At 32.1% G+C, this 12,790-nt stretch overlaps 1 protein-coding gene across 1 annotated transcript in view; it reads left to right on the top strand.

Moving 5' to 3' along the window:
• LOC129223410 (anoctamin-8-like) overlaps positions 1 to 9,576 on the top strand; it is a 64,280-nt gene extending 54,704 nt beyond the window's left edge. The window contains exon 15 of the mRNA XM_054858046.1: positions 7,135 to 9,576. Within this exon, the coding sequence (XP_054714021.1) occupies positions 7,135 to 7,860 (726 nt within the window). The 3' untranslated portion in view covers positions 7,861 to 9,576. The remainder of the gene's footprint in view (positions 1 to 7,134) is intronic.
• The last annotated feature ends 3,214 nt before the right edge of the window (positions 9,577 to 12,790 follow it).

Below are 12,790 nucleotides of genomic sequence, written 5' to 3'. Positions count from 1 at the left end.
ACTCATCCGTGAAACAAAAAAATAACAATCTCAGAAAGAAAATTTTTTGTAGAAAAAAATATAAAAATTTGGGGGGAGTACAAAATATTGCTACATATTACTACCAAATTTCATTGAAATCAAAAATGGTGTGGCACGGCCCATTTCTTGATTTAATGTGGAATGACACATAAATCAAACAAATTATAACTACTCTGTATGTATAATTCACTGTGAGTTTTTTCTGTATTAATATTTTGTGAGTTTCTAATAGCACTAAAATCAAAGTAATATTCTAAATGCAACATCAATCGCTCAAACATTCAATACTTTGTTTCAGTAGAAATTAAGTATAGTAAGACCCTTAAAAAAAATAAAACTAGATACATAGGTACAGGAAGAAATACAAATAAAAACGTGACGACCAGCAACAAATGTACTGAAGAACATTCCTAAGTCAATCAGGGACTTTATAAACTTATACAAAATACTCCCAACAGGTAATGAATGAAATTTTTTTCATAAATTATAACTAATGATGATTAATAAGAAAATTTCAATGTCATGGAGTTGGTAGCCACTAGTAGTGAATCTTCTATTTTTCTGAACCATGGCAAATATCAGGTAGATCTAAACACAAATCTGCCTAAAATTCTGAACTTCATTTTGTATGATGAGCTATCTCTATCTGGGCTGCGAGTCTCGAGAAATTTTCAAATTTTCCTTTGGCTAAAAAGTTTGGAGACCCATGTTCTAAACCAGTGGTTCCCAACCTTTTTTGACCCATTGCCCCTTTCCTGCAGTTAAATTACACCTATCGCCCCCCCCACGTTCTTCCCTTAAAAACACAAATTAGATGGCGCTGATTTTAGTGAAGATTAATGTTACTAAATGCCTAATTTTAGTTTAAAGTTTCAAAAAGTGGATAATAAAGCAATAATTAGCTTTAAAACTGAATTTTTTATTCTTAACCCCTTCCCTCACCCCCAAAAAAAAGAGAAAAAAAGAAAAAAAATGTAATTTGAAGTGCTTTAATTAACCAACGTCATTTACATACTTAGCAAAAATAAGAATACTACATTTTTCAGTAACATGCTTTTTTTTTTAATTGAAATCCGGGAAAAATTGAAAATTTTAACTGTTAAGATTTGTTCTTTTTTACCTTTTTAATGGCTGCCTTGTGCTTGATGGAACTCCGTTAAAGCTTTGATGTCTGGCTTTATATTAGTGAGATTTAGTCTGAGGTCCCCTTTGAGGCAGATGTCCAATCTATTTCTTTGCTTCGTGAGAACCTGCACTACAGAGCTAAATCCTCTTTCAACTAAATATGTTGAGGGGAATGAGATGAGGAGCTGTTCAATTTTTTTCCAAAGTTGTGGGTAAGTACCCATAAGCTTCACCCAGGCAAGTTCGTAATAGCATTGCTTGAAAGTAATTTTTGATTCACAATCAAATTTCAAATCCATAAACTCTGTCTGCAAAGAGTTTTCCAGTTCATCCACATCTGCAAAACTAAATGGGTCTAAAATCCAGTCAGGAATTTGTAAGTTGATCAAATCTGCAAACCTTGATTCCATGTTCATTTTTAACTGATCAAGGTGATCAATAAAAATTAAAATTTTTTCTTCAGGAAGTTTATCATCCACGATTAAACTTTTTTTAGAGTCTGAAACAGGTTAAATTCTTTACGGCCAATATTTGCCTTGTGGATTTCGAATTTGGCAATGAATGCTGAAATTATGCTTTTGGCCTTGATAAGGTTCATCTTGTTTCCTTGAAGTTTAATGTTTACTTCGTTCATTTTTTCAAAAATATCTGTAAGATACGCAAGTTCCAATTTGCGCTGTTTCAAATTCTCACTGAAAGCAGGATCATGCAAGTCATGCACTCAGCTACAGAGTCGAATAATTCAAAGAAACAGCGCAAACGGTTTCCTTTGGAAAGTCATCTCACAGACGTATGTAAAAGCAAGTGTTCGAATTTTTCATCATTTTCATGGCAAAGCTCTCGATACAGGCAATCATTTAGAGAATTAGCTTTGATCTTGTTAATACCACTAATGACTAATTGTAAGGTTTCATGTAAAACACCACTCAATTTTTTTGTAGCCAACTGTTGACGATGAATGACACAATGGATGGTAATCACTTCTGACACTTCTTTTTTAAGGTGTGCAAAAATTCCAATATGACGACCTGCCATGGCGGGGCACCATCTGCTGCGCAAGCACTCACATTTGTCAATGGAATTTCTTTTTCTTCAAAATAATCCTTCACCACTTTAAAAATCGACGATCCCTTTGTATCAGTAATCAAAGTTCTGGCGAACAACATTTCCTCAATTACCTCTTTCAGCTCATTAATAAACCTCACGTAAGCTAATAAAATAGCTCTGTTATCTGTCACAGTTGACTCATCAATCTGTAGTGCAAATTTACTTTGTTTAAAAAAATTTATGAGTTAGCCCTCCACGTTAGCAGCCATTTCATCTATTCTACTGGAAACTGTGTTGTTACTCAGGAGGAGAGATTGACTTATCTTTTTACTGGAGCCCTCACCAAGCAAAATTTCAACTATTTTTTTATTCGCCAATCGTATGAGGCTTACCACATTTTGCTATCAAAAGAGACACTTCGTAAAAAGCAAGAAGCCCTTTGTCAAGATCTGTTGCTTGTCTAAGTAATTCACCCACCTTTGGCCGTTTATCCGCTTTTGTTTTGAGGTCTTGAAAATAACTAAGAGGTTTATTTACTTTGTCACCATGTACTCTTGACAAATGCTCTTTCATTTGCGAGGGCTTCATCACTTCATTGCTACAAAATGATTTATCGCACAAAAGACAATGCGGAAACTGCACATTTTGCGGTGACGTGACAAAACCAAATTTTAAATACTCTGCTGAATACTGCCGGCACTTCTTTTTCGAATTCATATCGAACTTCCACACTACGAAACATGCACAATTAAACAGATATTCACTAAATTAAATCAAACAATAGAAACTACGTAAGGAGGTTTATGCGCTGATTGCAAGATTCTGAATGACAACTGATAAGTAAATGCAAAAATCCATTCCTACACATATCCATCCACTTTTCATCAGGCGTTAAATATATGCTGGCGCCAACGGTCAGACAGTGCTTACAAATTTTTTTTCTTCCTCGTGAAAACGGCAATGAAACAAAATGGGATATTTTTTTATCCGAACAGATTTGATTGAGCTGTAAATCATACATGCCTTATTTTCTGGGAACGACTTTCTTTGATCTGACGTGCCATATGCTTGGTTCGGTATTACACAACATAGGTATTCTGAAAGATATTTCTGAATTGTGTACCGATTTGTTTTAATAAATATAGTTTTTGAAATGTCAAGAATTTTCCATTACCAGGTATCCGAATACCGGTCGGCCCCCTATCGCCCCCTAGAAGAGTTCGATCGCCCCTTTGGGGGCGATCGCCCCCAGGTTGAGAATCACTGTTCTAAACCATTTGAGTGGTTTGGTCTTCCATAGTGAAATTTTCAATAATAGGACTGCCACCGAATTCTGCTACTAAAATAAGTTGCTTTAGTAGACTGAAGTTTAAAAAATACGTAGTCGCCAGATACAGAAATTTTTTTTAATTGTCCCCGTTTTTTTTTGGAATTAGCATTAATGTCATATTAAGGCAATGAACATGGGCAGCAAATAGGGGAGGGCGAGAGGGGGTTGTCACACCCCCTAATTTTTTGAGCAGAGTGATGTAAATTCAATTTATGCAAAGCGCAAATCAATGTTTATTAAAAATATCACGCTGGTTTTCAGTAATAGTTGATGAAACTCGCCACATTTCCAGGCAAGAACCAAGTGTTTCTTGTTATTTGGGTGATGACTTTGAAACTGGTGAAACATATGCCAACCTTTACAGAAAAAGAAAACTGATGTAGAATCATCATTCATAGTTCATTTTAACTTCCTAATATTAATATAATAAATACTTCATATCTGTGTGCCCTGTTAACGATGGTATATCCAATATGTGAGGGCGTGCAAGAGGTGTGGCTGCATGATTTTTCGCAAGAAAATTCCTTGGCATTTTAAATTCATTGTTACGCTCATATTTTAAGTGTATGTTTATTCAATAACTAGTGGTACCTGCACGGCTTTGCTTGTAGTAGAAAATTTAAAGGTCTTTTGCTTCGCCTGTATATTTACAAATAATGTATGGTGAATTTCTTGCCAACTGGCTTGCCCATGTTACGGTTCCACGTTGTGATAACTCAGTAATTTACTTGTCCATCTTATGATAATTTTTCTCAGGAAAATATTCTTAAAATTGGAATAAAAAAAGAACAAAATTGAATTTTCAAAAAAATCACTTCGGGTGCACACCCCCCATGCTACAAACTAACTTTGTGCGAAATTTCATGAAAATTGGTTGAATGGTCTAGGCGCTATAACGTGTCACAGGGATACAGACAGAGAGACTTTCAGATTTTTTATTTGTAAAAGATGAAGCTTATTTTTGAAATTAGATTGTTCATCACTTTATTATTTTTTTTCTCAACTTTCACGTTCAAACTACTCAATGCACAATGTGCTTTCATAGAAACTTCTTGAAAATACATGCTATTTTTGAAAAAATATTGCACATCAACAAATACCTTCTCTGGGCCTCTATTAATTATGCCTTCTTGAATTGACACCAGATTTCAAAAGTTCAACCCATAAAAACCTTTCTCGATAATTTTAAAGCAGTGATTTGACGCCTGGAAAAAAAATCACACTTTTGAAAACGACTCTTTCAATACTGAAAAAGTGGATGCCCTTTAATATGTATGACATTAAATGTTTATTAAATGTTTTTTTATTGTAGAGTTTTCGAACAATGCTTTACACAATCGAAACGTCTTCAATATGCAGACCTTATTTTCCGGTCTGTTCAACCTTCAGTTCAATCTACAAACTGTTACATAAATTTCACACAGATGTATTATATCTTTCAATCAAGTTGGCCAACCGAGCGTGGAACTTCTCAAAAAAAGTTCGCTCCTAGCCAATTTTCAAAAAGCGCAGAAAAAATACTAGAAAAGGTGAAAAAAATTGATAGGATGATATAAAGTCAAAGAATGATTTGATATTTTGTATGAAAAAATAGATGAAGTTTCTAATAAAATCAACACAAGATTTGATGATAAATATTTTTCTCTATTTTTGGCTCTACATTATCTGGATTGGATATTGAAAATGAAAAATAAAATTTTCCAATTACGAGTAAAATTTATAGTATGAGGCAAGAAAACGATGAGGCTATTCAATGATGAAAAATGAAGCCCCACGCAATTTTTAAAGTTGCCTGGGTGGTTTTGAAGTTCAAGGTCTGAAATGTATGTTTTCATGCATAACTTCATTAATTCAATTATTTTTTTAATTTCTCAATCAGCTCAGCTGGTCACGAAAGATCATTTTCATGTATGTCTCAGGAGGTTAGATAATTATTTTCGAAGCATAACGGGCGAAAAAAAAAACTTTTAGGTTTAGCTGTAGTGGCAAAAGAATACGACAATAGACACTGATGGATTAGTAACATGATTTCCTGTCCTTCCGGATTCCAAAAATAATGCATTAAAACTTTATTAAAAGATAAAAACTATACAATCAAGACGTTTTGTATGCTAATTATAATAAAATTAAATAATTTTTGGCATAAAAATTTAAATTGTTTATAAACACTAATTTTTATTAATATTAAACCCATTTTACGACCATTTTCTGTTAGCCATGTGTGCTTCGTTCCATACTCAGGTAATTTAAAAAACTCGACCCCCCCCTCCCCCAAATGAAATGCTGAAATGCCGCCCCTGGCAATGCTACTTCAATAGCAGTAGTCAACACCAAAAATGCATCCGGCTCAAAAATAGCTATTTCCGAAATATTTTGCCTTGCTAAACACAAAAATCACTGTTTTTGAAAAAAAAAATTGCAAAGGGGAGAAAAAAAAATCCAGGAAGTCTTTAAGGGTGTATTACAAGTATTTCTAAGCAGCAGAGAAGAAAAGAACTAAAAACATTTGGTCAAACAATCCTTACGGAAGTTCTATGACCATTGATGAATGATGTGTCTCTGAAACTCTACTTTGTTCACTACTTCCAGAATATTTTGTTTAAAAACTAAAGCTGTGAGCATGAGGAAAGGTTTCACCTGGATATTTTTACAATGGAACACAGACATCAGGGTTTTTGGAATGAGTTAATGCTCACCAAATGCTGCTGAACTATTGCAAGAGATGGTCCTTCTTTGATGTACAAAAGCAGTCGAAAATGAAGAGTTTACAGGAATAAGCCTAAAGCAACCACTGTTTTTCGAAAAAAAAAAGATTTATAAAACAGGACCTATTTAATACATTTATTGCACACGATTTTTTCTTTCTCCTTTTTTAACATTACCTTCAAATCAATGTGTGGTTGCTATGCATTTTTCTCCAGTGGACTTTTGTGTACCTTGAAAACAATAGCTAATAAAAAAATCCACTAACATATTCGTTTTTCTCAATCCAAAATTAGTAGGGATTGATTATTTAAAACCAGGATGCAAATAAAAAGGTCTATTTTGTTGACTAGTGTAATTAGACATATCTCGGCTGTGTGGTATGTAAGCAGGACCACACGCAACAGGGCATACATGCAGCACATGTACAGGAAGTTTTCACCAAAAATCCCTTTAAAAAAAAAAACTTCAAAAATCACTTTACAGACTTAGATAAATTGTATATAGAATCTTAGCTGTTCTTAAGTTTTTCAAAGGTTGCATTTTCCTCTAAACTTTTGCAGACAAAATACTTTATGTCCAATTTATTTTAATTTTTCATCTATTAAGACCATTTCAATTTTTTAAGACTGCACAGGTTTTTTTTCTTCCACATCTAAAATTGGCGGCCTCATTTTTAAAAAAACTGGGGAAAAGAAGTGTAGCCCTCCTTAGCAATGTCCCTGTGCACTTATTAACTCTTATTACTTCATATGTTTTTAAGCTATTTTTGCAAGAAATATGTTAGCCTGTATGATTTTAATCATTCAAATATTTTTTGTATGAATAATCTAATACTGCATATATTTGAACAAATGTTCTAGAGATTGTTGCTGTTCTTCGATTTATTTACCTTTATTTTGTTTCAGCACTTTCACCGAAGTTCTCTGTCTAAAAAGAAGAGGAAAATGGAGTATAAAAATTCAAGCTTTGATTCCTCTCCAAGCAAACCTAAAAACAGAAAGCCCATGAATATTTTGAAAAAAAAGGACAGCTTTAGTCAGACAGAGCCATGCGAATCTCTTAGTAAACAAAATTCTGAGTCTAATTTAAGTATAGGGTCTTCGCCATCTTCTAATAAATTTTTCTTAGCTTCTGAGAGCAATAACACTGCCGACAATGTGCCTCAACCCGACGACGGCTCTATTACATATCTGTATGCTGCAGAATCCTTACACACAGAACCCAGCTTGAACATCCCATCAAACAACTGTGAACTCCCATCTGAAAACATTCCCGTCATTAGAAAAGATCTTGATGCAATGAGCATCAATTTTGAAACTCCATATTTATCGAACCAGAAACGAGTTCAGAGAAAATTAAGCCTGCCACAGATCAAAATTTTAAAGAAGAATTCTTCCCAGGAATCGGATTCTCCACCGGATGGGACGCCTAGTGGTAGTGGTCCCAGAAAAATTTCCAACTCTAGCAGTAGTTCTCGTTTCTTCTCTTCCTTGAAAAAAAGGAAGCATGCTCTGAAACGAGCACTTTCTTTTCAAAATTCCTCAACCAGCAGTGAAGATAAGTTACAGGCCGTGGAACCGCCAAATAATGATGGGCAGCAAGTGCCTGCAGATAAACAAAAAACAGTATAATTTTTTAAATATTTAAATCTCAAATTGTTGTAATATTTCTATTTTGATTTCAATTTAATACATTGTTTTCTATTTTCTAATGAAAAGAATTTTGTACAAAACATTTTTTTAATTGGTTTCAGTTTTTCTAAAATGTTCTCTATATAAATATGTTACCGTGAAAGTTCAAAATCTGGTAAATGTTGACATTAGCCAGTGAATGTCATGTAACAAAGACATCAGCGAAGGACTGAATAATTCTGGTGAACCTCTCGTGAATGATGACATTCGCCAATTTTGATCTTTTACAGTAACATATATATAATGTTATCTATGTGCTTAATATTTTGCTGTTGTAGCTAAGTACAAAAAATTTGCAATGTGTCCAGCTTCATATTTTACCTACATGCTTAACTTGAATTATTTTTTCTCTTTGGAAATACATACTATCATAGCTTTGAGAAGAATAGTGAAGTATTTATTTAATAGCTAAATTAATTTATAAAGTAATCTAAACTCATGAAAAACTTTTTAATGAGTTATAATACCTTTATGTCACAAATTAGTTTTGTGGGTAATTTTGCTATTGGTAAATTCTTAGTCATTTTAACATCTATTATTATCTTAACATCTGTTATTTTCCAATGTAAAATAATCTATCACAACACCAAATCTTTTTTAACAGTTTACTTTGTGCAAACATTCTTTTTTCATTATAATTTATTTTAGTGAATGCCAAAATGTGTATAGCTACTGTTCTTTAAATTACCTAACAGTTCATGCTGTAAGCATAGGATTAACATTATATAAATGTTTGGTGCATTTTGAGTTCAAAAATGTAATTATTTCAGTGCTATCAAAAAGTTCTGGTAAATATGTTTTAATGTATTCGAATTAGCTTTAAATTGGATTTTGGTTTCAAATAATTCTTGGATTTTGGTTTCAAACAATGGTTTGTCATTTTTGGACATAAACTTATTTTAAACTTTGCTTACAGCATTTTAATGATAAAATCTATAAAAGTGTGTAATTTTAAAATTTAATTGAGATATTTTAATAAGATTTTTTTCATGGCAGTTCATTATGTTTTACCTTTCTTGCAGCAGTCATCTCACAAGTTTAACAACTGGCAAAATTGAAAACCAGATGTTTATCCTTAGTGTATCATTGAATTCCGTATCAGGACATATATTTTATCTCCATAACACTTTTAATTTTGAAAGCAATTAATGATTTTTTTAATGGAAAAAATTATATTAGCTGCTTTGTTTAAAAGGTGCTACTACTTGATTTGTTCGTTTATTTATTTTTTATGCATCTGTTTCTTTAGATGAGTAAGGTATATTCTGTTTCTAGAAATCAGCTTAAAATATTAAAAAGGTGTGTTTCACATAATTTGCATCCTTAACTAATTTAGAGAATATTAATATAAGGGAAAGTAGGCTCGTTTAGTTCTGGATGGAGCTTTTTGTTATTTCATGCGTACAACAGAAAAAGAAGATAATGGAAGATTTTGAATAAACGATTGACTGGCAATAATTGTCCGTTAAGAAATGTCATTGAAGTAGTTCTATGCATTAAAGGTATGCCATAAGTTGTAGAAAAACATTAATTAGTTTATTATAGAAGTTAATTTTCATTGGAAATTGATTTGCAGTCTAATGATGTGATAAATAAATTTTCAGGATTTACATTTCAAACTGTAAGTTTTATCCTGCAGCAAAAAAAAAAAAAGAATTGCCACTTGGTAAGAAAGGAAAATGATTGATGTATAAAGTAAACAAAAGATTTAATTTATTGATATTAACTTAGGAATGTTTTATGGCCAAACATATTATTAAATTTGTAAAACATTTTGGTATCAAATATTGTCATATTTTTCATTCTACTAAGTATTATGGGGATAGTTTAAATCCCTGTTGCGTTGCATTTAAAATATATGTATATTATTTCGGATAGTTTTTATAATGTTTGATTTTAAACCTATTAAGTTTTCATTGTTATGCTCAATGTTTCCAAGTGAAAATATATTTATTTTGTTATGATATTTTATCTTTATATTTTTTGATGTGCTTTTCAGGGTCTGAATGTACTTAAAATTGTTTTTACAGTGTATATAAAATCGTTCTCATACCTAGTACATACTTTGCTATGATTAAATTACTAAAGTCTAAGTTATAATAATGCATTCTTTATATGAACTATGTTTCAAGTAAAACTTAAATTCCACTGCCAAAACTGGAAGCAAAGCAACAAAAAAAGATAGATTTATTTTTACTATAACATTGTTGTTTATGAAATAATTTAATTTGATCAACAGTTTAAATTATTTTTATCGTTTTAGAATTTTCTTCAAAAAAGTGTATTTAGTTGATAATTTAACTTGACAAAAACTTTTATGACTAACTGTATTTTAAAGAACAAATTTTGCTGATTATCAAAACATTTAAGCCATAAAAAGTAGCTTTAGCAATAAAATATTCAAAATAAATTCTTTGTAAAATTAATGTTCGGAATAAATAATTAAAAAAAAAAAAAACAATAATAAAAATAATAAAAGTTTTGAAAAATGTATTAAGTAAATAAGATATAAAAAGATATTAAAGTAAAAGTTTTAAAAGGCTATAAAAGTTTTAATGTTGCAAGTACATTTTTCTGCCTAATGAGTAGATTATCTGTAACATGGAGTGAGCTCCATGTGGATTATTGCATTTGAAAATTTATTTTATATCAGTGTTATTCATTAGAGTCCATTCACTGGTCATTAATGACAAGTTAATTTAGCACTAATGAATCAGCTTCCTTTTTATAATTTCTTGCAATAGGTCTGTGCAGTAGCGTACCTAGGGGGTCTGGTGCCCCTGGCAAACTTAAAAAATTGCCTCCCCCACCCACACCAGCGTTGTCCTGATAGTAAGTCACTGGACGTCGCTGTGACCTCCCAAAATATTTTTGGAGAGCACATTTGACTAATTGATTCAATAAATTAAGAGACAGTATTGCAACTTTTATTTTCTATTTTTAAATTTTTTTTCCAATGATGCCCAGTTTTCCTTCGCAGTAGATGTTATGTATGTAACGTGTGCATGCTCGAATTTTATCATTTGGTAAAATTGGGATTTCACTCGGCATATTCAGAACTCTCCCCTTCCCAAAAATTTTAGTTCTCCCCCCACCATTCCATATATATTCAAGAAAACCAATAATATTTGCAATTCGTTGATAAATATGAATAATGCATGCTCTTGAACCAAATGAAAATTAACATTTTTCAGTTTTGTTTATAACAATGTATTTATAATTTTTTTAAAAACAGCTTCAAGTTTTAATAGAATTTGTTTCAAACCACTAGGAGAATGTACAATAAACATAATTTACACATCTACTAAAAGAAATAAAGAAACCGCAATTTTTTTCAAACATAAAAATCAAAGCACTTAGGAAAGCAAAGAAAATACAAAACACATTGATAATCTGAAATTGATAAAATAAAAAAAAATAAAAAACACGACCGTTTACATACAGGAAAAATAAAAGTTCTATCAACTAAGACTTTTTATGCTTATATTACTTATTTTAATGATAATAAATACTTAGCTGAAGAAAAACGATAAACTTCAAACTGTACACGACAGTTGCCCCCTCCCCGAAAACAAAATGGAATCTTCCGGCATAAAACGCTAACCACCACCACTTCCTGGTATGCAAATTATGTGTATAAGTTTTTAGCTAACTAAATGCATCGGAATACAATTTCATGCAATAGGTAACCCCCCCCCCCCCCCCTTTTTTACTTCCATTTACAAAAAGTATTTTATTCGCGAAAAAAATTACCGTCAAAAATCAGCCTTAATTTCCATTTTGCTCATCCACGAATGAATTTTGAGAATTTATTTTCGACCCAACCACACTTGCCTTTATACCTAGGAACATAAGGCACCTGAACTATCCATTTTGATGATTCCCAGGTTAATAACAACGAGTTTTCTCGTGATGTCTGTATGTATGTGCGTATGTATCTCGCATAACTCAAGAAGGGTATGTCCTAAAAAGTTGAAATTTGGTATGTAGACTCCTAGTGGGGTCTAGTTGTGCACCTCTTTTTTTGGTTGCATTCGGATGTTCTAAAGGGGGTCTGTTACACCTTTTTGGAGTGAGATCATTGTTAATGTCAATGCAAACTCGTGATGTTATAATTTGGCAAACACTTGGTGATATATCACCAAGCTTTTGGTGGGCAACTTTTGTTGCCAACTTGGCAACAAATTTGGCGTTTTTTTTAATTTTTTAATCTAGTTTCATTATAGCCACTACTGGCGATATTTAGAAAGTTAACCATTGAATCACATTAAAATTGCCAATATCGCGAAAAAATTTCCACTCAAAAATCGGTCTTAATTTCCATTTTGCTCAACCCCAACTGAATGTTGAGTTTTTCCCACCCCACGTGCACATATACTTAAGATCGTATAGACACCCAAAATATCCATTTTGACGATTCCCAAGTTAATTACAATGAGTTTTCTCGTGAAGTCTGTATGTATGTCTGTACATATGTGCATATGTATCTTGCATAACTCAAAAATGGCATTTGTTAGAATGTTGAAATTTGGTAGGTAGACTCCTAGTGGGGTCTAGGTGTGCACCTCCCCTTTTGGTTGCATTTGTATGTTCCAAAAGGGGTCTTTTACACCTTTTGGGGGGAAATTAATGTTAATATCAATGCAAGCTCAAGTGATGTTATAATTTGGCGAACACTTGGTGATATATCGCCAAGATTTTGGTCACCAGCTTGCCAATATATTGCCAAGTCAGCGACAAATTTAGTGAAAAAATTATTTTAATACAAATTTAAACCTTTTATTTTCTGTTTTTTCATTAAATTAGTGAAGTGCTTGTCAAACTTACATGGAAAAAACATTTTAATATTCATATAAACCTTTTATTTTCT

This window comes from Uloborus diversus, chromosome 1 (genome assembly GCF_026930045.1).
Source record: "Uloborus diversus isolate 005 chromosome 1, Udiv.v.3.1, whole genome shotgun sequence".
NCBI classification, from domain to species: Eukaryota; Metazoa; Arthropoda; class Arachnida; order Araneae; family Uloboridae; genus Uloborus; species Uloborus diversus.
The sequence above is the reverse complement of the archived record's forward strand: the minus strand, read 5'-3'. Positions and strand labels throughout refer to the sequence as shown.